Source organism: Natator depressus, chromosome 2 (assembly GCF_965152275.1).
Source record: "Natator depressus isolate rNatDep1 chromosome 2, rNatDep2.hap1, whole genome shotgun sequence".
Taxonomy (NCBI): domain Eukaryota; kingdom Metazoa; phylum Chordata; order Testudines; family Cheloniidae; genus Natator; species Natator depressus.
Window position 1 is genome coordinate 74,248,254 of NC_134235.1, and position 26,669 is coordinate 74,274,922.

At 44.7% G+C, this 26,669-nt stretch overlaps 1 protein-coding gene across 2 annotated transcripts in view; it reads left to right on the top strand.

The window, feature by feature from the left end:
• The first annotated feature begins 944 nt into the window (after nt 1–944).
• LOC141981431 (ras-related protein Rab-10-like) overlaps nt 945–26,669 on the top strand; it is a 52,098-nt gene continuing 26,373 nt past the window's right edge. For both annotated transcript variants that reach the window (XM_074943103.1, XM_074943104.1), the window contains exons 1-3: nt 945–1,647; nt 13,947–14,007; nt 15,503–15,641. In XM_074943103.1, coding sequence (XP_074799204.1) covers nt 1,041–1,647; nt 13,947–14,007; nt 15,503–15,641 — 807 coding nt within the window. In that variant the 5' untranslated portion in view covers nt 945–1,040. The remainder of the gene's footprint in view (nt 1,648–13,946; nt 14,008–15,502; nt 15,642–26,669) is intronic.

A 26,669-nucleotide genomic window follows, 5' to 3' on the forward strand; every position in this document is an offset into this window, starting at 1 on the left:
TTGTAGTTTTCAGAATGCTTGATAAAGATCTTGTAGGTGTTTGTCTCTGTCTGAGGGATTGGAGCAAATTCGGTTGTATCTTAGGGCTTGGCTGTAGACAATGGATTGTGTGATGTGTCCTGGATGGAAGCTGGAGACATGCAGGTAAGTATAGCCGTCAGTAGGTTTCTGGTATAGGGTGGTGTTTATGTGACCATCACTTATTTGCCACCGGACTCCTTGTTGTTTTGGTGGATACAGACTAACACGGCTATCCCCTTATATTTGATGAGTTAAGCAGCAAAAGGGGAAGATCAGCAGATCTTCTTGCTCGGACACTGTTTATAAGGATAGCTATGTCAGAAGGGAATGGACCATGGATGAGATTTCTCTAGTGTATACAATGTGTCTGCTTGTGTATACAGGATGTTCTTTTACTCCCCTTAATGTTGTTGTTTGTTTTGTTTTGCTGCTGTAGTAAGGAGTACTGGAAAAGACAGAATTTTATCTATAGCATATGAATCCTGCATTAAAACATATTGTGCCCTGCTGAGGAAGCACAAATGAGCTGAGTGGGTGCCAAAATGGACTTTCTGAGATAAGTTCCTGTTAGGCTTTCACCACAGAGCCTTCTTCTTTCGAAACCACCTCAAATGATCGACCCTTTACTTCCCCTCTAGCAATAAAGCATTACAAATTACTCAAACGATTAACCCTTTGTGTGGAGCAACTACTTTTCCATCTGACCTTTACACAAAAGCCAGTTGGGTTTGTGTGACATTGTACACTCGGCACTTGAAGGGTGGTGCAGGCTTCCCACTGCTCATTTCTGAGCGTGAGGACGGAAACACTTCCGTGCCTTTTATGTAGGAACCTCCCAGCGCAGGGACTGGGGCTCGGGCGCCAGGATTTGCCAAGGGGAAGAAAAGTCAGATAGGGGCTAATGGAGGAAGCAGGCACAGACAGAGCCCTGACACTGCCCTCGGAGCGCTCAGACAGACAGAGCTGGAGCTCGCTCACAGGCAGACAGGCAGGCAGAGCCCCGCCACTCCCAGAAGCTCATGCAGACAGAGCCCTACCCCCAGAAGCAGACAGACAGACAGACACAGCCCCACTCCCAGAAGCTCACACAGGCAGACAGAGCCCCGCCCCCGAAAACTCACACAATCTTTTCACAACCCGACCACGCCCAGGCGCTGGCACGGACAGACAGAGCCCCACCCCGAGAAGCAGGGACAGACGGAGAGACACAGCCCGCCACCCCGAGAGGCGCACACACGCAGCCGGGCGGCGGGAAGCGGCTGGCGCGGGGCAGGGCGGGCGGCTGTTTTGCAAGGCCGGAGAGTCCCGGAGCAGCTGGGGCCGCAAGCGGCGAAGGCGGATCCCTCCTGCCTGTCCGGGAAGCTCGGAAGGACCCGCCCCCGGCCCCCCGCGGTGCCCCGGGGCCCCGGCCGGGTGTTGCCGCCGCTCGCCCCTTTCCGGGACCACATGACGTGCCCCCGGGACGGGACATGGCTGGGCCAGGGCACCGCTCCGCGGGGAAGCCGCTGCTGGTGAAAATAGTGATGGCCGGGGAGTCCTGCGTGGGGAAAACCTCCATCGTGAGGAGGTACACGGAGCCCAGCCCGGCCGGGCCGCCCCCCGCCGCCTCCTACATCGCCACCGTCGGTGAGTGACACGGAGCCAGCGCCTGGGTCCCGGCAGCCCACACTGATACCCCCCCGCATTCACACCCTCACCGACTGCCCTACACCCCCTGCATTCACACCCCGACACACTCATCTATACACTGCCCTACACCCCCTGCATTCACACCCCGACACACTCATCTATACACTGCCCTACACCCCCTGCAGTCACACCCCGACACACACATCTATACACTGCCCTACACCCCCTGCAGTCACACCCCGACACACACATTTATACACTGCCCTACACCCCCTGCAGTCACACCCCCACAGGCTGACACACACCTGAATTCACACCCTGACACCCACACATTCACACCTTGGCAGACTGTCTCACACTCACTTTCACACTGCACAAATATTTATTTGTATCTTCAAGACCGACTTTTATTCATTTGCAGTCTTCACTAAATTAGACATTTAAACACTGATGGTGAGGACCTAAATAGGGGGACATGCATGGTCCTGTCTTTCCACTCCAAATCTTCCTCATACCAACTGTCATGTGTTGGCATTAATTAATATGATATCTGTGACATCCTCCTGTTGGCCTTAAAATTATTGTTATTTATTTATTTAAAAAATGTTATTGCATTAGTGCCTCAAGAATTTAAATAAGGGCTTGTTTACACTTACCAGGGGATCCATGAGTGATGATCGATGCATCAGCGGTCGATTTAGCAGATCTAGTGAACACCCGCTAAATCAACTGCAGATCACTCTCCCGTCAACTCATGTACTACACCAGATCGAGAAGAGTAGGGGGAGTCGATGGGAGAGACATAAGTAGATCTAAGCTATTCACGTAACTCAAATTATGTAGCTTAGGCCTTGGCTACGCTACAGGGGAAATTCAATCTAAGTCAAGGCCCCATTGCGCTAAGTACTGTACACACACATAGAAAATGATACTCCCTGCTCCAAAGAAGTTACAATCTAAAATAAAATGCCTAGTTCCTTCACCTTTAATGATAGGTACAAAGTTAAAATCCTTTCCATTTATTTTACTGACCTTGTAGGTAATGATTTGTCAGGCATAGTGTCTCCAAGAGAATCTCTTCTTCTTCCATAGGTGTGGATGGCTGCATTTGTAATTGCCTTATTTCATGTGCTGTTTAGTGGAAACTTATAGAAAAAGCGTGCAGAGAAACCTGCATGTTCCAGCAGCTCTGCATATGCCCTAGACTAGCAGTTCTCAAACTTTAGCAACTTGGATCCCCTTTTCAGGATCCCCTTTTCATTTTAAAACTTTCAGGGACCTCCAAGCCCCCCAGCTCAGCCCTATGACCTGCCACCAGTCCATTTCTTCCTCTAAGGCCCCACCCCCACCTCTTTCCGACCCTGCTCCACCTCTGCACCTATTCTTCCTTGCCTCTTTCCGCCGCGGCCCCCCCCCCCCCCCCCAGCATGCTCCGTCCCTGTTCCTCTCTCTCCCTCCCAGTGCCTCCTGCATGCCCCTGAACAGCTGTTCCCCAGCATGGAGGAGGGAGGGGGAGGAGTTGATCAGGGAGGCTGGAGGCCCAGGACATGATTCTGCCCCCTCCCCGAGTGTCCTGTCCCTGCTCCTCCCCATCATTCCCAGGGCCTCCTGCATGCCCGTGAACAGCTGTTCTCCAGCATGCAGGAGGCACTGGGAGGGAGAGAGAGGAGTTGATCAGTGGGGCTGGCAGCCCCAAACATGATTCCTCCCCCGAGCGCACCCTGTCCCCACTCCTCACCCTACCTTCCAGCGCCTCCTGCATGCTGCTGAACACCTGTTTCCCGGCATGCAGGAGGCACTGGGAGGGAGGGGGGGAAGTTGATCAGTAGGGCCAGCAGACCCCCTGGGGTATTCTCGGTCTGTGGACCCCAGTTTGAGAAATGCTGCCCTAGACCATCCCTGACCGGTGTTCTTATTGAAAGCCTCATACAGTTATTACCCTTATCATTAGAAATGTTGACGAGTACCTTTCTCCTCCATTGATATTGATTTAAATATGAATACTTAATGTAAGTGAGGATGTCAGAATCTGGCCCTATGAGAGTTGGGTGAATTTGGCCCAGTTTCTAACTCCCTTACTTAAGTTGAGTAGTATCCTACTCTGCAAGTCATTCCATTGAAACCTATATGAATAAGGATAGCAGAGCCTATCAGAAAGGGAGGTGTCGGATAGCGAAATTGACCTTTGAAACCTGTAATAATGATGGAAGGTACATCATTCCTGTGGGATACCTGTGAAAGTGAATGTCTGCTTTCATGATGATACCTAATATTGGAAGCGCACTCATGCCCCTCAGACTTTTTTCTCAAACAGATGGAATTTCTGGTACTCTACCTCTGTTCACTCAAGAATCAAAAGCTACTGTGTATCACAAAACTGATCATATTAAGAGTGTATTTTCAAAAGTCAAGTCCTATGTGGTTTTCAAAAACTTTTAAGAAAGTTTTATGTCCCATCCATGCTTTAAGCAAATTATCCAAATCTGAATAATGATTATTTGCATCTGGTTTCAAAATCCCAGGCAGGTCAATTTTGTGGTATACATTGGCCCTAGATTTTTAAAATCAGTGGGTTGCGCTGGTGATAAGTGCCAGACTAACAGTATTGGCAGTGGAAGCCTCCTGTCCAGAAAAGTGCAATGCAGGAAGCAACAGTTTAAATTTCTGCAGCAGCTTTCCAATTTGGCCTCAACTGTATCCTGGAGGGACAGTTTCCAGGGATGATAGAGCAGTTCAGACTTTGTCCATCTGGTCTTCTGTCTCTTTACTGAGTCTACCAACAAGAGTAGTAATTTTGATGTGGACATATGTCTGGTACAGTCTTGACTGAGAGCTTTCCTTTGTTGCAGCCCATTGCACACTCATCTGAAGGCCATGAATGGCTATTAATCATTACCTATCCACCTGGAATTTCAACTGGAAGTGAAGTAAAAGGCCCGTACCAGTACTCTCAGATATTTAGTCCCCTAGGAATTTGAGTTTTTGACGGGATTGTGTGTCATCAGCTTACCTTTATTCAGAGATAAAGATAGTAGTCACAGAAGAAAAAAGATGGGAGGGAAGCTGTTGAGGGTCGCTTTTTTTGTCACGGCAACTAGGCATTCCATGTTGCTGCAAGTAAGCCTGGTGAGACTCCAAAAAAAAGTGTCTTGTAGCTGTTGTTAATAGACTCTACTTGTTGAAACTTTCTAAAATTATATATTTTAGAAAATGAAAACATGCTTTCACGGTTAATTTTCATTGAAAGCATTTTATGTAGCACTTAAACGCTCAAGGATGGTTGCTCTTCCTTGTTAGAAGAAAAGGAGAACTTGTGGCACCTTAGAGACTAACAAATTTATTTGAGCATAAGCTTTTGTGAGCTCCAGCTCGCTTAGGATATAGATATTCAGGCCTGTCTGTAAAGGCCTGTACGCTAAGAATTTAGGTGTATTCTTATCACTTCGCTAGTTATAGAGGTACAGAAGAAAGAATCAAAATCACTGTCTGCTGGTGTAAGGGCCTTCTCTTACTGTGACAGTCTGAGGCCCTGTTCTTAGGCTAAGGCCTTTGGCTAAGCAGCAGAGGCAGCCATAAGCTGGGAAGCAAACGGTCACATCCTCACATTCCAGACTAGTCACATTGACAGAAGGCAATCTGGGGCTGTTAGAAAGGTGATCTGATCTATCACCTCCAGAGAAAGGGAAGAGCCTAGAGGGTGTAAAAGGGTTTTTGATAGTTTTCTCTTCAGTAAGGACTCCCTTATCAATAGTTGGGATATGAAATCCTCATTTCTGTGTTGTTCTATCATTGTAGTCCCCATTTCCCTATTGTTTGTCTGTATAATCACTGTCTGGTTCTGTGATTGTTTCTGTCTGCTGTATAATTAAGTTTGCTGGGTGTAAACTAATTAAAGTGGTGGGATATAATTGGTTAAATGCATGTTACAATATGTTAGGATTGGTTAGTTAAATTTCAGTAAAATGATTGGTTAAGGTATAGCTAGGCAGAACTCAAGTTTTACTATATAGTCTGCAGTCAATCAGCAAGTAAGCAGGGGGAATAGGAACAGGGAATGGGGGTGGGAAAATTGGAATCATGTTTTGCTAAGGGGGGGGAACAGGGACAGAGGCAAGGTTCTGTGGTGTCAGAACTGGGAAGGGAGACACTAAGGAAGGAAACTGGACTCATGCTTGCTGGAAGTTCACCGCAATAAACATCGAATTGTTTGCACCTTTGAACTTCGCGTATTGTTGCTCTCTGTTCATGCGAGAAGGGCTAGGGAAGTAAGCGGGTGAAGGAATAAGCCCCCTAACATTCCTTCTCTTCAGTTATACAGTTTGGGTGAATTATAAGCAGTTTTATAATTAAACTTAGACGGATCATAAGGCAGATGCATCATATTGAAAATAGCACACTATAAAGAATAACTTTTTATTTAAACAATGGCACAGGATAGAAAGCCATAGGGAAAGCCTGTGAACAAAAAAAAATCTTGTGTACAAGGGAACATGAAGCTTCTGCACAGTACTTATTTATTATAGGTATGAAATAAGTTGTTATCCTAGCTATTGTCTTCTCGACGGTGCCATGTGCTTCTATGTGGGAAAATATTTGTGGAGATCTTGGTTCTAAAAAGGTGAAGCTTCCACTTATTTGGGGAAGGGAAAGAACAGAAGGGAAGGAACAGACAATTGTACTTCGAATTTCTGTTCAAAGGGATGCATTCAAGTTCCACTTTTTGGGGGAAGGGAAGTAGCAGACAGTTGAATGCATCCCTTTGAACAGAAATTCAAAATACAAGTTCCACTTTTTGGGGGTAGGGAAGGAGCAGAAAATTGTATTTTGAATTTCTGTTCAAAGGGACACATTCAAGAGTGCGTGTGTGTCTGTAACGTTTTTTGTCCTTGTTTTGTTGCACGTAAATTACAGAAATCTAAAACTGAAATCTCCTTTCAGACAGGGGTTTCTTTTTCTCTAGGTTTGCAAATTGGTTTATATCATTGTGACACAGAAACCCCCTGGGAGCTGCCACCTGATGTGCCAAGCTTTCCTGCCCAGTCAGCTTAGGACTTCAGTGCCCTACCTGGTTTGAGCCAGACCCACTAGCCTGCTCCAAACCCAGACCCAGGCCTGAACCATGTCCCCTAACAGCTGTAGGCTTAACTGAAAGCAGCTTACAGAAGTGTTCCTGTCCTTCACAGGGGTCCAAACCCTGAATAAATCCGTTTTACCCTGTACAAAGCTCTCTTACTGAGTCCCTTGCTTGTGGAGATCATCAACACCTCTGTTAGAGAGTCTATTGCTTTGAAGGAAGCAATAATGCAACCTTTGCTCAAAAAGATGTTTCTTGATGCTGACACTCTTGCTAATTACTGATCAGTAACAAATCTTCACTTCTTGGATAAGACTGTGGAGAAGCTTGTAGTGGAACAACTCTCACATTATCTAGGTGCCACTAACCTCCATGACCCATGTCAATCTGGGTATATAGACCTGACTTTGTCACAGAGTCAGTGATCTCCTCCTGGCAGTAGATGATGATGAGGTGTCCATGCTGGTGGTATTTGATCTATCAGCTGCCTTCGATACCATTGATCATGGTATGTTGGTGACTCATCTGCATAATCTGACAGGAGTGGATAGGGCTGCTCTTCAGTGGCTTTGCTCTTTTCTTTCAGAGAGGTCTTAGTGGATAGTTGTGGGCTATTGCTTCTCCTCTCAGCTCTCAAATGTGAGGTCTCGCAGGATGCCATTCTGTCATCCCTCCTGTTCATATATGGGTCATTTAGGAGGGTTAGTAAGGAGGGATGGGGTGCAGTGTCATCAGTATGCTGTTAGATTAACTGTAGGTCTGGCTAGTCTGATCTGGACAGTGCAGTTCAATGACTCAGCCAATATCTAGTTGAGATGAGGGCACGGATGAGACCAGGCTAGCTGAACCTCACCCAGATAAGACCGATGGTGGGTTGGGAAAAGCCTCTGGAAGAGATGGAAGAGGTAATATCACCCCCTTTGACTGAAGGAATAATCTGCCTTTAGTTACTAGTGTTGCAATTTAGGGGTGACTTTAGACTCCCAGCTGCTGTTTGACAATCATATTACATCCATCCAAATGCATCTGATGAAGTGAGCTGCAGCTCACGAAAGCTTATGCTCAAATAAATTTGTTAGTCTCTAAGGTGCCACAAATCCTCCTTTTCATATTACAGCAGTGACCCAGTCAGCTTTTTGGCTAGGAAGTTACGACCTTTTCTTTCAGATGCAGAGTTGCCACTATTACCCGTGCTTTTGTTACGTGAGGATTAGCATATTGCAATGTGATGCATGAGACTACACCTTAAATTTAAAACCATTTGAAGACTAAAGATTGTACAGAATGTATCTGATCGCTTATTGAGTGGGGCACTGGTTGCCCATTGGTCTTTAGCTATGGCCTATGAAGCCCTTAATAGCCTTGGACCTGTCTACCTGAGGGATTGCCTCTCTCCGCATGCCATACTGCCACAGCTGTGGTCAGTAGAGGTGTTCAGGCTTGATCCCCCTCTTTATAAGAGAGTAGGATAGTTGCGGGGCATTCTCTGTGAAGATTCTCTGGAACTTGCTTCCTCTCTTGACCTGAAATAGCCTGAATTTGGTGACTTTCTGGGCATGCTGTAAAAGGCACCTGATAGAGAGGGGTTTTGGAAAGGGCTGAGAGTATGCTTCCTAGATGCTGAAGGGTGTGTGTGTGGGTGGTTGGCTGGCTGAGTTTCTGTGGAACTGATTATTTTAAAGCTGATGAGTTTTAATTGAGTTGTATTTATTGTATACTTAATTATGTTAGTTCTCCTGGAACCTTGAATAGGCATCTTTATTATTTAAATATAAAGAGAGAATGAATCATAAATACTGGGTTTTATCACATTCCAGGTTTTATATGAAGAATCCAAAGAAGAAAATACAAGCTCCTGTTTTCAAATAACTTTTATCTCTGGGCTGGTGATCAATGTTAGTTTTGTTATGTTGATCATATTATATAATACATTGGCCTAAAACCATCTGAAATATGTGAGCTATCTTTGGCACTATATTTTTCATTTTTCTTTCTTGTCTTTTCAGTTTGCTAAGTTTGCTTGAAACTTCATATAAAGACATGAACAATTCATGCATTCAGTACATATTGACTTCTCTTTTTCGCTAACGTTCATTGACCTTTTTAGGTCAATACATTTAAGTTGACTTAAGAAGTCAATATGCCTTATTTTAATTTAGATTACATTTTGGTCTGATTCAGCAGTCTCTAGTTCCTTTTTTATATATAAAATCTCTTGTCAATTTATTATTAAAATGTATTTCAAATAAGAACTGTTTTACTGTAGGGCTGGAATTGCCTTGCTGGGTTATAATTTTTTGAAAGTATTCCCAACTCAGCGTTTTGAAAGTGACCTTCCAAATCTCCACCACATATCATGTCCCTGTCAAGTGCTGTAACATCTGCTGTAGAAAGCTAAAGAAACAAACTAAATTCTATAAGTGGTTCTTTGAAATGCAATTTTCTTCAATTTTGTAGATTGCCTGATTAGAGCATATAAGCCTGATTGGAGCATATAAGCATGTTTGGGTAAAATTATATTTCCAGCCACCTTTACCAATTTCTTCAGGAAAGTTTCACATAAAATTTACTACAGCTGCCAATTGTATTATTTCTTTTTTCCCTTCCATTAAAGTTTTAGTGAGAATTTTCATCAGCTGAAGGGCATGACCCACATGATAATTTAAACTTCTCCACCTAAATAGCCACCACCCACACCAACTTTTAGTACTAAGTAGAATCTTGCATCTGAAGGCTTATCCTGCAGTCTGCTATAAGATGCATTTAGAAGTTAAAAGAAGGGAGATTTTCTGGTATTTTGCCATTTTATTGCACTTTTGTGAAAGTTTGCCTTTGATAGAGTTAGGCAGCGAGGTTCAAGTAGGAATCAAAATGATGATTCTAACATCAAATTGTTGATTTTTCCGAGAACTTGCATTGGAACATTTAGATTGTCTGTAAAGCACAGAAGCAGAAGAATAGTGGTACTTTTATCTTTATGCTGTCAAATATTTTATCTGGTTAGAACCATAAGAAAAAAAACAAAAGCTTCCTAACATTGTTAATCTTTCTGACCTACAAAATGAAAGTTCCTTATTGATATATCATCAGCCCTTTGATAGACTGGGTTATTTTTCTATTCTCTTGCTGCACAGTAAATTGATAACAGAATCATCAAACATTAATCTGAAAGGAAGGGCTTTTGAAAAAACATGTCTTTGTGTTTGTCAGGCAATAACTGAAATTCAGCAGTCTTTCCATTGTCGGAGGTGTGACTAGCATTCTCTTATAAACCACCTCTGCAGGGGACCAGATTGGTGGGAAAATGTGATGGTACTCCTCCATGCTCTGCCCATAAAATAAGCTTCACATACATGACATACTGATCACAATAGAGTGTGCAGATGTTCAAATATAACTGTGGAGTGGAGTCTGATTACTCCCATGGGCTCTGCTGGGCTCGGCTTCCCCTCAATGAAGCTCTTGCGTCCTGCTGAGCTTCTTGATATTGGCTCCCCCTTGAGCAACATCATGTCCCACCGGGCTCTGCAGTGTTTCTTTAGCTTGGCTTCTTGATTTGGGAAGGGAGGGGAAGTAGTGGTGTCTCTCAGTCCCACTTGCATGTGGTGTCAAACTGAGCTGTCACTCACAGTAGCTAGTGTATATCTTAACAATAATAAGATCGGATCCGATGAAGTGAGCTGTAGCTCACGAAAGCTTATGCTCAAATAAATTGGTTAGTCTCTAAGGTGCCACAAGTACTCCTTTTCTTTTTGCGAATACAGACTAACATGGCTGTTACTCTGAAACCTATCTTAACAATGCAATCTTCTCTCTCCTTTCTTTTATGGTTTAGTGAGCAGTGAGTTAACTGCATTGACGTAAAGTATTATCATTGATATCTGTGTTAGTACCCATTGAGATGAATGGTACAGATCACATTTCTCAGAGCTATGGATTCAGGTTCTGCAAATGTAGGTAGATGTCACTGCATCATTTACACTAGGGTCATATTTTTGAAGTTACCTTAGCAACCATAACAGCTAGAGGCTTGTTTTTGTTTTTAAATGAAAGCTTAAAGCTTGTCTACATGAACATTTAGTACACTAGCAGTCGCACACACTAAGGAACTGTTAATGCGTAGCAGCAAGATCCACATGGACAGTTAGTGCATGGCAGGCTAGTCCAGGGTAGATTCAGACCCAGGCTTGCCACGTACTAAATGTTCTCATAAAGAAGCTCTTAGATTATAGAGAACATAAAGCAGCATGAAGGAGGTGCAGGTACGCCAGTCCACTGTTTGTGTGCTGAATCTAAGCTCTGCCCCTCTGTCTAAAACACAGATTTCACCAGCACAGAAACCACAAATGTGACTTTTTTCATGTTCCTTTTCTATCAGAGGAGAGTTATTTTAGGAAAATTACAAAGGACAGTTGTGTTCTATTTTGGAATCATCAAAGTTAAGAGAGATTTCTAGAATTATGGCTATTAGCCCACAGCTAAGGGATAAGAAGAAATTTACAAATTGAAGACTATAGAAGACAGACTATTAAGGCTATTCTTCCAAGACAGTCTAAAGATGCTGCTGATTTTACTTCTGAAAAAAAAAGGAGCTGTGGTACAACAGTTCACGAATATAGCAGGCATAGACTTTTGAGTACTGTAGATTCTGATAGCTTGAGGCTTGACTCATGAGCATTAAGTAAGATAACTTGCAGTTGAAGGTGTCCTCTAGGGCAGTGGTCTCCAAAGTGGGGTGCGCGCACGACGATCGATTGGGGGGCACAGCAGGAGGAGTGCTGCCGGAGCAAAAGGGCGGTGCGGCAGGAGGAGCACCGCTGGAGGGGAAAAAAGGGGGGGGGGCCTGAGTCCTCCGGCCCATGGAGGAGCAGGGGCACCTGCGCAGCCAGTGGCCTGAAAGAAGCAGCACTTTCCCCTTCAAAGCTGGCTGGAGAGAAGCGGTGCTTTGAAGGGGAGAGCGCCGCTTCTCTCCGGCCGCTGGCTGCACGGCTGCCCCTGCTCCTCCTGAGTCCTCCGGCCCGTGCTCGCAGGGCCGCATTCCGAAAGGGGCTTTAGAGCTGCAGGCTGGGGCCCCCTTAGCCCAGGGCCCTGAAGCCCCTAAAGCTCCTGCGTTCCGGGTGGCCCTGCCTGCCGGGGGGAAGGGGGCAGCTCCCAGAATCATGGCCATGGGGGTGGTGCTGCGCAGAGCCACCTGCACACCCCGGCTCAACAGGAGCTGCCCCAGGTGAGTGCTCTGCACCTTCTGCCTGCCCCGGCCCTGAGCCTCCTCCTGCACCCCCACCCTGAGTGCCCTCCCGCACCCTAACTCCCTCCCAGACCCCGCACCCCACCGTGAGCGCCTGCTGTATCGCAAAGTGTTAAACCAAGATTTTCAAAAATAATAAAGCATATTCAATCACATTGCTCTCTCTAAAAATATTAATTTTTTTTTAGTGAGAGCAGAAAGGTTTTTTGTACCGTTAATAAATAAATAAAAAATTTAAAGATATTGTTTATTTCATCTTTATCTCATCGTTTTTTAATTTCTGTTTTTTACGTATGTTTTATAATTTACACAATATATTAGTACAGTAGTACATGTATATAATTTATACATAAATAAATATACATATATTGGGGGTGCGTGCTCAAAAAAATTTTACTGATAGGGGTGCGCGATCAAAAAAGTTTGGAGACTGCTGCTCTAGGGTTTGAAATGTAGTATAATCTCTCTTCATAAGGTTATCCTTTTATGGTGTAAGGTATTTATTTATCTGTATTCTGGTAGCACCAAAAACAGAATTGCACTCTGGTTCCCAGCTTCACTGATGTCCATTATAACATCTCTTTATTACACTTCAACACAATGTGGACTTTTCTTGACATGCAAAAAGGGTGTACTTTTTCAGTTGTGTTAGCCCAGTCAAATTAGTGTAAACACAGTTGAAAAGCCCCACTGAGATGTAGGATGACACATCTGAAGTCATGTTAGTTAGGTATGTTTTAACTTAGTGAGAAGCCTAGGCTACAACATGGCCACCTAACACAACTTGAGACATGTTAACCTGCATTTTAACAGGGTTTCTCAGTTTTATTAAGCTAATTCAGCTGAGCTCATGTGCCTGAAATACATACCCTTTTGCCCATTAAGGTATTCTCCTAGTTGACTTGAAATGAATGAACAGAATGAAGAGGTTTCTCAGTGGATATTACATTTTGAGACCGAACACGGCTGCTACTCCGAAACCTGTCATTTGAAATGCTTTCTTTAAAATTTCACTGCTAAAGTCATTGAAAAAGTTGTGTAACTGCAGGGAATTATACAATCTTTTTATTTTGGACCTTCATGCTTCAGTAGATAGCAGACTCCAGTGTGATGTTTGGAGTTTCATTTTTATTGGATTGTAAACTCCTCAAGGCAAAAAATGCATTCTCCCGTACATCTGTCTGGCACCTATTTTGGGTGCTATTGTGATACTTTAGGTAATGAAAAACTGGATAAGTTATAAAGAAAAACATCCTTAAAGAAAAGAGTATAATGGCTGCAGAGGCATTACTATACTGCAATATGACTAGGTCCAAAATATGTTTCAGTACCAAAACATTTTGGATTTTGAGGCATAGACATTTAGATGGAAGGGTAGTATAGAGGTATGGTCTTTACTTGAATGCATGTCCACTTATCTTTGTACCTAATTAATTAATTCATTTAATTCATTTCTAGTCCTGTTGATGTAATCCTGGACACTTCTTTTCAGTAATGTTGCAGTAAAGGCTAAAGAATGGCATAGGGCGATCAAATGCCATGTAAGCATTTGTCACTAAACCTCCATGCAGCACTGCAGCACTATTATTATGGGACTGATTCCCTTAGCAGAAATTGCCAATACTGTGACAGTTTTGTGCATGGGCCATGAAATAGCAGTCATGTCACTTGCCAGCTAATGCTGGTTTGTAGCTATAATTTCCGAGTTGACCATGCACGAGTGACTGAGTATAGAACTTTGAACAGTTTGATAGTTAATTTCAATATAATTACTGATGTATATCAAGAAGAAATTTTATAGCTCTTTTTTCCCTACCTCTGTTTTGTGTATATACAATTAGTGGTTTGTTATGATTTTTGGTTGATTGGTGTGCTTCCATTTCTCTGCATCCCTAAAATAACTCTTATTTACAAACAGTCTCCATACGAAATAAATGTTATTGCAAGACATGTAACAGATTTTCTTGTTTCTTTTAGGCATTGACTTTAAAGTAAAAACAATAACATTTAATGATACAACAGTGAAACTTCAAATATGGTAAGTTATAATTTGTCCCACAAATGAAAGCCAACTAAATTATAGAACTGTACACTGTACAAAATCTTGTCCAGCTTTGATGATTTGTCTTCCTACAGTGTAGTGATCATATTAAAACTTTCATTAGGGTGAGGGGGCCATGTTTAGAACTACTATAGTACATGTTTTTTAAAAAACAGTTATCTTAGAAACATTTAACATTAAGTAATTGTAGAATATGGATAAAATGTAAACCTATATTGCATATTTGGAAGCTTTCCATACTAAATATAAGCAACTTTATTAAAATGTTAAATTTAAAAGAAAAAGTCAGGAGATCTGGATTTAAATATTTCATTATCCTACAAACATGTGTTCATAGGGCCAGGTTTAGAATTTTGGATGAAGAGTGGCAAGGTGACTCTTTGGGCATCATAATCTTATTTTTACATTAAAGGGGGAGTTTTGGGGCTGCGGCTGTGGTGCAGCCCAGTTATTTGTACTGAGTTCTGTATATATTTCCCTATTTTTGAGTTGCCAGCCACTAGATCTCCAATGGCTAGAGGGTTTGGATGCATTCTGGGGAGGTTTTTTTAGTCCTTGTCTACATTTAGGGTAAGATTCTTCGCTGCTTATCTGAATTGCGAACACAGAACTCACAGCCCAATAGGAGGAGGGGCTATGGTGGCTTTTGAGCTACTTATGCATTCACTGGATCCTGGGCTGCCCTGTAATCTCTATCATAATCTAGACAGCTCTGGAGGCCTGTCTAAATTACAGCTGCCTCCCTAGGATGCTATATGGGCCATAGTGCTGCCTGGAATCTCTGCAGCACTGCGTATCATGGCCCCAGCACCATCTTAAACCTCCCACCCCAGCCTACCCCCAACATTCTCCCTTCGCCAGGTCTTACAAAGGGGTGCTCAGAAAAGTACATTACATGTGTCTTCTAAAGTGCCTGTGCTGGGGAAATTGTCCCCCAGCCTGATCCAATCATTTTAGAGCAGCTTTACACCACTTTACCCACTGCAAAGGGGCAAGGGCAGGAGAGAAAACCTCACCGATGGGGTTTTAGCTCTTGGTGTCGCTATCCTAATCTAGCCACACTGATGCTGAAATGCTACCTTTCTGCAGCTTACCCCAAAGTACGCTTCTGTAGTTGAAGTCTTAGTTTATTTCAATGCAAACATTCTGTACCAAGGGTTGTACAAATGCGGTTACATACGTTTAATTACACTGTGATTTAAAATTTTACTGTAGACAAAACCTATTTTTTGTCTTTCTTTCAATTATTTAAGTATAGGCTCTAGAATAGTCAGCAATATTAACATAAATGCTCAAAATAGTTTGCCAGCTCTTTCCCTGCAGAGTGGCATGTATTATACCACTTTTTCCCCCTCCTCTCTCAAAAAACAGCTCTAAATTGGGGCTGTATTGTTTAAGTTGCACTGAAAAAACACATCCATACTCTTTCAATGTATGCAGTACCAAGTGATTCCTTTCTGGTGTATTTCAGGGATACTGCTGGTCAGGAACAATTCCATACAATTAGTACTAGTTATTTTCGTGGAGCACATGGCTTTGTTCTGGTTTATGACATCACAAACTCAGACAGCTTTCAAGGTATAACAAGCTGGATGAAAGATATACACGAGGTAAGAATACCTAACTACAGTTGATATTAAAGTAACTAACATCTTCATTTCCCGAGTTACTGAACTTAATATGTTTTAATAAATACACGAAAATTGTTATTACAACTCCGGTTAAATACTTCTTGCCTGAGTTTATTCCATTCTGGCCTTGCTTGCAGTATACCATTGTTGTAATAGATTCATAGTACTTAGAGATGAAAAAACCAAGTAGGACATCCAGACCATCTGTTTATCAATGACACATTGTTTTCTCCAATTTTCTTCCCCTTCCCCTGCAAACACCCCCCCCTCCCCCCCCCCCGTCTTTTGTCAAGTCTGGTTTTAAATATTTCACGTTATGGGGCTTCCATCACCAAAGGGAAGTCTCCATGATCTAATTAGCTTCGTATCAGGAAGATCACCCCATTATTCCTAGTTAGTCCTAGTTACCTCATCCCAGGTATCAGACTAAACAGTTCCTCTCCATTTTTCTTGATTATGCGTTTTTTGGTGTATATTATGTTCCCTTTGGATGCTTATTCAAACTATTCATATTTATCTCGTTTAATCTTTCCTCATAAAGTTCTAGCTCCTTACATTAGATTGACAGTGAAAAACAAAAATATTCCATTTAAAATATTTTCTAGGAACGTGAACAGGGTGATTGTTGTTGCAAATCAGCCTAGAAACAGCCAATTAGTGAGTCTCATAATTGAAAAACAGGAATAATAAACACTTAATCCAACTCTAGTATGCTGTCAATTTATGGAGTGTCGGGTAAAATATATTGGGCCATTCATTGTAAAATATGTATTTTTAAGCAATAACTGTTAAAACACAGGGCATTTTTGTGAGAATTAATTACTGACTGGGAGAAGAGTTCCCTCCTGTGCCAGGGCAGTAGCCCAAACAAGTCATTAATCCCCAGTAAATGCTTAGTGCCAAGGAGGTTGTTGCTACCATAAGTTAAAAATGTGCTGGAGTGTGCAGGCAAAACCAAAGTGCAGATTTCATTACATGTATAATGCAATTACTTTGTACTTATCAAATGAATTGTTAGAGAGCTCCTGTGTTACGTTAGCCAGTCAAATCGGAGTGTTGAGACAATTAAACATCCACCTTACAATTTTATTTATTTTATTTTATTTATATTCACATAATACAGATTTTAAAAGCACCTATGTATTGCTCTATGCTCTTTTTACAAATATTAAAAATCACAATCCATGTAAATTACCATATTCAGTAATTTGGCCTCAATCAAAACTAACCAATCAGTATATTAATATATCACATTATAAGTGATATTGTGTTTGTACTCCAATTATACTAACAGTGTACTAAGTATGTATCTTCTTTAGTACAGAATTTATTATTACTGTTCAAGTGAGTTCAAGACATACAAGAACTTTAATATTTAGACTATTCTAACATTCAGATCTAAAGGTAACTTAATACTCTACAGTACATGCAAAGCTGTAGAGAGAGATTCTCAAGGAAGCCTACCAAAAATTTAATTTAGAAAGTCACTACATGTTCAATACAGATGGGGCTACATCAGAACTGTTGAGCAGCGGTTCTCAAACTAGGGCCGCTGCTTGTTCAGGAAAAGCCCCTGGTGGGCCAGGCCGGTTTGTTTACCTGCCGCGTCTGCAGGTTCGGCCGATCACGGTTCCCACTGGCCGCGGTTCACCTCTCCACGCCAATAGGGGCTGCAGGAAGGGCAGCTAGCATATCCCTTGGCCTGCCCCGCTTCTTGCTGAGGTGGAGTAATTATATCGACAGGAGAGCGCTCTCCCCTTGGCATAGCGTGTCTTCACCAGACGCACTATAGTGGTGCAGCTGCATCAGTGTGCTGATGTATCACTGTAGTGTTGACTTGCCCAGACTCTGTGCTTCAGGGAGGTGCCTATCTCTCTATGCAATCCACAACCAGGAACCCCCTCTTCTGGAGCCAGGTGGCTTAGGTGCTAACTCATTCTTGCAAGAATGAATTAGGCACCTGCCTAACTCCACACAAAGTGGCTGCTGAGAGGAAAAGAAGGACCCCTCTCATAGCATTTTTCCAAATGGTGAGGGTACTCACCTGGAATGTGCGAGTCCTCTGGTTTGAGTACTTCCACACTCTAATGGGGAGGAGGGATTTGAAGAGGGATCTGCCGCCTCTCAGGTGAGTGTCCTAACCACTGGCCTATTAAGTGATTCTCACTCTTTTTCTGGCCTGATTACTATTTAATTATTCCATTGTTTAATTACAGTGGCCTGAGATTTTGGAGGGTGAGGTGATTCTTTGGAACATCCAGGCTTAACTGACTCATTTTATATAAGAAAAGGAGGTGTTTGTGTCACCACCAGCATCCTGCTGCAGATGAGAGGGAGCTCATGCTAGGGTCTTTGCATACCATTTTAAAAAAATGTCAAGGAACAGTTCTTAAAATAACCTGGAAGTAATGGAGCAATTCAATCCTGCTCCACTAAAAGGTTGTGTGCATTAGTTAGTTTTAGCATGTGTACAGCTCTTTTATAAACAGTAATTAAGGCTACGTCTACCCTGTGAGCTAGGGGTATGATTCCCCTGCTCATGCACACATACTCGTGCTAGTTCTCATAGAGCGAGCCTGAGTGTAAATAGCAGCCTAGCTGTGGTCACACAGGCACCAGCAGTAGAGGCACGGCTCAGCCTAAGCCAAGCACATGCCCCTATTTTCAGGTGAGTTTGTATTTGGCATAGCTCAGCCATGCCTCCGCTACTGATGGCATCATGGCTACTCTGCTGTCTATACCTGTGCTAGCTCAATGAGAAGTAGCGTGAGAATGTGTACACGAGCAGGGCAGTCACACCACTAGCTTCTATTGTAAACATAGCCTAGTTGTCCCAGCGCCTCTGTGATGTAATCTTTCTGTAAAATGGGAAAAATTAAAACAGATAGAATGAAGGCCTGTCTTTCAAAAGGCTAGTCACACAAAAGCATGTGCAAAATGTGTGCACATTTGCATGCTTAATTTGCATGTGCGACTGCATATGAAAATCGGTATTCTCATGCAGAAATGACTAGGTGTGTGTTTAACTGGTTGTGGGTGCAAATTAGGTGCCTAAAACTTTTGAAAATTGAGCAGTAGATGAATTAATTAGGTTCACAGAAGGAATATATGTCAGGGCTGGGTTTATAGAACATAGTAATCCTTTTCACGAAGTCTCATGCTTACTTTGGTACATAGTCTTGTCTCCTAAACCACCCTGATTTGTGTTACTGAGCTGCTCTCCCTTGTGGTTATATTGTAATGACTGTGGAACTGATGAGTTGGCTCCTAAGGAAATTATGGGTAGAGTTGGTTGGGGATTTTTAAACAAACCTTTTTCTTGCCAAAAAATGACGGTTTGTTGAAACTGAAACTGGTCTCAAACCAGGGATGGTTTCAGTGAATCTCTTGACTTGAATTATGTTTGGATAAAAAAAAGTTTTGAAATTGTTGAGACTTTTTTTTTAACAGAAAGTTTCACTTCTTAGAGTCAAAACAACTTTGATTTTGAAATTTTAGTAAATTTAGATTAAAGAAAAGTTTTAAAAAATAAAAAAGTTCAAAATCTAAATGAAATGTTCTTCAAGTAGTGTCCCTACGGGTTCTCCACTCTAGGTGTGTGAGTGCCCCCCTGCACCTTTGATTGGAGATTTCTCATAGCAGTCTCCATTCAGCCCGCACATGCATGTTAGTCAGTCTTGTGCCCCAGGCTGTCGTTATATAGCATTGTGCGGGCAAACCGCCATCAGTTCCTTCTCAACTGCCTCAGCCTGAGATGGAGCTATGGCAGTTGTCCTTGAAAGAACGTGCCCGTGGCTTGCCAGATTGAGAACCTACCACTAATACATTGAGGTCACTGGTATCTTGAGCTTCACTAGCTCTTCAGTCAGGTACTTCTGAGGCTGCTGGTTTCTCAAGTGCAAGGGTACAGCTAGACCTCAAGGTGGCAAAGCCATGGGCCTGGAGAGATCATCAGTACTGTTATCAGACTGGGGTGGCAAGAAGAGCTCTACCTCTGTACCAAAAAAGCCCACTCGGGCACTGACCGTGCTTCCCTAGGACTGCACAAGACCTCTGGTACCGTCAGTGACTGTGCTCCCCTCCGAATGCCCAGAGCCTACGTATTGATAACCCTCATGGTACCACAGGAGTTCCAGTTTCCCCTGGATCTGGCTGTATTTGAGACACCCGATTCTCCACTACTCAGCTCCGAGATGCTGTCAGTTCCGAGAACATCCAGATCATCTGAACTTTGCCCAGTACCAGGCACTCCACCATTTCTGAGTGAACTTGAGGAAGAGAATTTTGATGAAGACCTCGCCTCGGTCTCTTACGTGTCAGTTCAAGTTCTCCTCCTCACTCCTACGGAGGTCCCTTCCCAGAAGCCTCCATTGAAGCTGCAACTGTTTGCAGCCCATGATTACTACCAACGCCTCACTCATATGAACACCCTTGGGTGCCGCCTCCTATGCCTTATTCACCTCCTCCCTGGCCATGTTGGAACCCCTGGGCAACTTGTCACCAAGTTTTCCAGAGTGTCAAGTACCACCCACCATAGAAAGGAGCAACCTTCATCACCTACAGGAGGCTAGAGTTGTTGAAGGGATGTCTCCTATGACTAGTATCTGCTCTTCCCCTCAGGATGAAGCAGTCATGCCTCCTCCTCTATCCCTGGGGGATGATTTTAAACATGTCCGGGACCTGGTCTACAGAGTCGCAGACTCCCTACAGATTCCCCTCAAGGAGGTGACAGAGCCTTATCTTAAGCTGTTCAGCATCCTCTACTCACTGTCATCAGCCCCCATAGCCCTGCCTGTTAATAAGCTCTGCTGGACCCAGTGAAGGTCATCCAGCACAATGCAACATCTATTCTGTCTACATGCAAAAGAGTGCATAAGAAGCATTACGCCCTCGCAAAGGACTCAGAATTTTTATTTTCCCATCCCTCACCTAACTTCTTGGTAGTTGACACAGTGAATGAACATGGTAGGCAGCACCATGCTAAAACCATGCCTCATGACAGAGACCACAAGTGTCTGGATCTACTGGGGAGGATGTCTTATTCCTCAGCCTCCCTACAATTTAGAATTGCCAATTATCAGGCATTGATGGCAAAGTATAACCAGATGAATTATATCAAGCTGAAGTCTTTCACAAACCTTTTGCTGACAGAACATGGAACCATTCTAGGCAATTATTGTAGAGGGTCAGCTATTTGCCAGGACAGCACAAAAGCCACCCTTGATACTGCTGCTACTACATTCCCGTTCGATCGCTACATTGGTGGTAATTAGAAGAGTTTCCAGGCTCCCCAACTCTCTAAATTCCCAAAAGAGGTCCACAGTACAGTAGAGGACTTTTGTTTTGATGGGTCTAAGTTGTTCGCAGATAGCACAGATGAATCTTTTTGAACATTGAAGGCCTCTAGAGCTACCTTGCTTTCTCTTGGTATTTATATGCCCACCTAGAAGAGAAAAGTCAGCAAGTCTCAGAGAGCCCAAAGATCCCGCCATGTCCAATTTCTTACTTCCCAGAGATCCTATGAACCACACCAAAAGAGGCAGAGATCTCAGAGAAGGAAACAGTCCTCTTCTCAGCCTCCTGCCTCACACCCATCCACTTCTAAGCAGCAATTTTGACAGGTTGGTTGAGGGCCTGAATTGTCATCCTCGTCCTCTTCAGCTGCACCCATTCACTAGCCTTCCTCTCTTCGGCGACCGCGTTCACCACTTCAGGTGAGCCTGGGAGTCTATCACTACAGACAAATGGGTTTTGGAGATCATCTCCACAGACTACACCATCCACCTTTCTTCAATTCCACCAATGAACACCCCCTTCCCCATCCCTCTTCAGGGTTCCCCTCTCACAAGAGCATGCTTTGTCAAGAAATAGACACTCTTACATTTGGGAGCTATAGAACCAGTCCCCATGCAGCACAGAGGAAAGGGATTTTATTCAAGATACTTCCTGGTACCAATAAAGAGTGGAGATTAGAGACCCACCCTAGACCTGAGACTACTCCACACCTGTGTGAAGGCACAGAAATTCAAAATGGTGACATTTGCAGCGATTATTCCATCACTATAACAAGGGGATTGGTTCTCAGCCCTCGACCTTCAAGATGCATAATTCCACATCACTATCCACCCATCCCACAAACAATTCCTACGTTTCATGGTTGGCCAGGACCATTTTCAATACCAGGTGCTCCCCTTTGGCCTGTCATCTGCCCTAATGGTCTTTTTGAAGGTCACATCAATAATAGCTGCACAGCTCTGCAGGAAAGGTATCTTAGGGTATGTCTACACTACGAAATTAGGTTGAATTTATAGAATTCGGTTTTTTAGATATATATGTTTTTATATATTCGAGTGTGTGTGTCCCCACAGAAAATGCTCTAAGTGCATTAAGTGCATTAACTCGGCGGAGTGCTTCCACAGTACCGAGGCAAGCGTCGACTTCCGGAGTGTTGCACTGTGGGTAGCTATCCTACAGTTCCCGCAGTCTCCGCTGCCCATTGGAATTCTGGGTTGAGATCCCAATGCCTGATGGGGCTAAAACATTGTCGCGGGTGGTTCTGGGTACATATCGTCAGGCCCCCGTTCCCTCCCTCCCTCCGTGAAAGCAGCAGCAGACAATCATTTCGCGCCTTTTTTCTTGAGTTACCTGTGTAGACGCCATACCATGGCAAGCATGGAGCCCGCTCAGCTAACCGTCACCGTATGTCTCCTGGGTGCTGGCAGACGTGGTACTGCATTGCTACACAGTAGCAGCAACCCCTTGCCTTATGGCAGCAGACGGTGCAGTAGGACTGGTAGCCGTCATCGTCATGTCCGAGGTGCTCCTGGCCACGTCAGCCAGGAGCGCCTGGGCAGACATGGGTGCAGGGACTACATTAGAAGTGACTTGACCAGGTCATTCTCTTTAGTCCTGCAGTCAGTCCTATTGAACCATCTTATGGTGAGCAGGCAGGTGGTACAGATTGCTAGCAGTCCTACTGTACCATCTTCTGCCAGGCAGGCAAGAGGTGAGGATGGCTAGCAGTCCTACTGCACCATCTTCTGCCGAGCAGCCATGAGATGTGGATGGCTTGCAGTCCTTCTGCACCGTCTGCTGCCAGCCAAAGATGTAAAAGATAGATGGAGTGGATCAAAAAAAGAAATAGACCAGATTTGTTTTGTACTCATTTGCTTCCCCCCCTCCCCCGTCTAGGGGACTCATTCCTCTAGGTCACACTGCAGTCACTCACAGAGAAGGTGCAGCGAGGTAAATCTAGCCATGTATCAATCAGAGGCCAGACCAACCTGCTTGTTCCAATAAGAACAATTACTTAGGTGCACCATTTCTTATTGGAACCCTCCGTGAAGTCCTGCCTGAAATACTCATTGATGTAAAGCCACCCCCTTTGTTGATTTTAATTCCCTGTAAGCCAACCCTGTAAGCCATGTCGTCAGTCACCCCTCCCTCCGTCAGAGCAACGGCAGACAATCGTTCCGCGCCTTTTTTCTGTGCGGACGCTATACCAAGGCAAGCATGGAGTCCGCTCAGCTCACTTTGGCAATTAGGAGCACATTAAACACCACACGCATTATCCAGCAGTATATGCAGCACCAGAACCTGGCAGAGCGATACCGGGCGAGGAGGCGACGTCAGTGCGGTCACGTGAGTGATCAGGACATGGACACAGATTTCTCTGAAAGCATGGGCCCTGCTAATGCATGCATCATGGTGCTAATGGGGCAGGTTCATGCTGTGGAACGACGATTCTGGGCTCGGGAAACAAGCACAGACTGGTGGGACCGCATAGTGTTGCGGGTCTGGGACGATTCCCAGTGGCTGCGAAACTTTCGCATGCGTAAGGGCACTTTCATGGAACTTTGTGACTTGCTTTCCCCTGCCCTGAAGCGCATGAATACCAAGATGAGAGCAGCCCTCACAGTTGAGAAGCGAGTGGTGATAGCCCTGTGGAAGCTTGCAACGCCAGACAGCTACCAGTCAGTTGGGAATCAATTTGGAGTGGGCAAATCTACTGTGGGGGCTGGTGTGATGCAAGTAGCCCACGCAATCAAAGATCTGCTGATATCAAGGGTAGTGACCCTGGGAAATGTGCAGGTCATAGTGGATGGCTTTGCTGCAATGGGATTCCCTAACTGTGGTGGGGCCATAGACAGAACCCATATCCCTATCTTGGCACCGGAGCACCAAGCCGGCGAGTACATAAACCGCAAGGGGTACTTTTCAATAGTGCTGCAAGCTCTGGTGGATCACAAGGGACGTTTCACCAACATCAACGTGGGATGGCCGGGAAAGGTACATGACGCTCGCATCTTCAGGAACTCTGATCTGTTCCAAAAGCTGCAGGAAGGGACTTTATTCCCAGACCAGAAAATAACTGTTGGGGATGTTGAAATGCCTATAGTTATCCTTGGGGACCCAGCCTACCCCTTAATGCCATGGCTCATGAAGCCGTACACAGGCAGCCTGGACAGTAGTCAGGAGCTGTTCAGCCACAGGCAGAGCAAGTGCAGAATGGTGGTAGAACGTGCATTTGGACGTTTAAAGGTGCACTGGCGCAGTTTACTGACTCGCTTAGACCTCAGCGAAACCAATATTCCCACTGTTATTACTGCTTGCTGTGCGCTCCACAATATCTGTGAGAGTAAGGGGGAGACGTTTATGGCGGGGTGGGAGGTTGAGGCAAATCGCCTGGCTGCTGGTTACGCGCAGCCAGACACCAGGGCGGTTAGAAGAGCACAGGAGGGCACGGTACGCATCAGAGAAGCTTTGAAAACCAGTTTCATGACTAGACAGGCTATGGTGTGAAAGTTCTGTTTGTTTCTCCTTGATGAAACCCCCCGCCCCTTGGTTCACTCTACTTCCCTGTAAGCCAACCACCCTCCCCTCCTCCCTTCGATTACCGCTTGCAGAGGCAATAAAGTCATTGTTGCTTCACATTCATGCATTCTTTATTAATTCATCACACAAATAGGGGGATGACTACCAAGGTAGCCCGGGAGGGGTGGTGGAGGAGGGAAGGAAAATGCCACACAGCACTTTAAAAGTTTACAACTTTAAAATTTATGGAATGCCAGCCTTCTGTTTTTTGGGCAATCCTCTGTGGTGGAGTGGCTGGTTGGCCAGAGGCCCCCCCCACCGCGTTCTTGGGTGTCTGGGTTTGGAGGCTATGGAACTTGGGGAGGAGGGCGGTTGGTTACACAGGGGCTGTAGTGGCAGTCTGTGCTCCAGCTGCCTTTGCTGCAGCTCAGCCATACACTGGAGCATATTGGTTTGATCCTCCAGCAGCCTCAGCATTGAATCATGCCTCCTCTCATCACGCTGCCGCCACATTTGAGCTTCAGCCCTGTCTTCAGCCCGCCACTTACTCTCTTCAGCCTGCCACCTCTCCTCCCAGTCATTTTGTGCTTTCCTGCACTCTGACATTATTTGCCTCCACGCAGTCTTCTGTGCTCTGTCAGTGTGGGAGGGCAGCATGAGCTCAGAGAACATTTCATCACGAGTGCGTTTTTTTTTCTTTCTAATCTTCACTAGCCTCTGGGAAGGAGAAGATCCTGTGATCATTGAAACACATGCAGCTGGTGGAGGGAAAAAAAGGGACAGCGGTATTTAAAAAGACACATTTTATAAAACAGTGGCTACACTCTTTCAGGGTAAACCTTGCTATTAACATTACATACATAGCACATGTGCTTTCGTTACAAGGTCGCATTTTGCCTCCCCCCACCGCGTGGCTATCCCCTCAACCCTTCCCCCTCCCCGTGGCTAACAGTCCAGCAGGAACGGGCACCTCTGAGTGTCCCCTGAAGAAAAGCACTCTGTTTCAACCAGGTGACCATGAATGATATCTCACTCTCCTGAGGATAACACAGAGAGATAAAGAACGGATGTTGTTTGAACGCCAGCAAACATACACTGCAATGCTTTGTTGTACAATGATTCCCGAGTAAGTGTTACTGGCCTGGAGTGGTAAAGTGTCCTACCATGGAGGATGCAATAAGGTTGCCCTCCCCAGAAACCTTTAGCAAAGGCTTTGGGAGTACATCCAGGAGAGCCGTGAATGCCAGGGCAAATTAATTCTTTCACATGCTTGCTTTTAAACCATGTATAGTATTTTAAAAGGTACACTCACCGGAGGTCCCTTCTCCGCCTGCCGGATCCAGGAGGCAGCCTTGGGTGGGTTCGGGGGGGTACTGGCTCCAGGTCCAGGGTGAGAAACAGTTCCTGGCTGTCAGGAAAACCGGTTTCTCCGCTTGCTTGCTGTGAGCTATCTACAACCTTGTCATCATCATCATCATCTTCGTCCCCAAAACCTGCTTCTGTGTTGCCTCCATCTCCTTTGAAGGAGTCAAACAACATGGCTGGGGTCGTGGTGGCTGAACCCCCTAAAATGGCATGCAGCTCATCATAGAAGCGGCATGTTTGGGGCTCTGACCCGGAGCGGCCATTCGCCTCTCTGGTTTTCTGGTATGCTTGCCTCAGCTCCTTAAGATTCACGCGGCACTGCTTCGGGTCCATGTTATGGCCTCTGTCCTTCATGCCCTGGGAGATTTTGACAAAAGTTTTGGCATTTCGAAAACTGGAACGGAGTTCTGATAGCACAGATTCCTCTCCCCATACAGCGATCAGATCCCGTACCTCCCGTTCAGTCCATGCTGGAGCTCTTTTGCGATTCTGGAACTCCGTCCTGGTCACCTCTGCTGATGAGCTCTGCATGGTCACCTGCAGCTTGCCACGCTGGCCAAACAGGAAATGAGATTCAAAAGTTCGCGGTTCTTTTCCTGTCTACCTGGCCAGTGCATCTGAGTTGAGAGTGCTGTCCAGAGCGGTCACAAAGGAGCACTCTGGGATAGCTCCCGGAGGCCAATACCGTCAAATAGTGTCCACACTACCCCAAATTCAACCCGGCAAGGCCAATTTAAGCGCTAATCCACTTGTCAGGGGTGGAGTAAGGAAATCGATTTTAAGAGCCCTTTAAGTCGAAAAAAAGGGCTTCATCGTGTGGACGGGTGC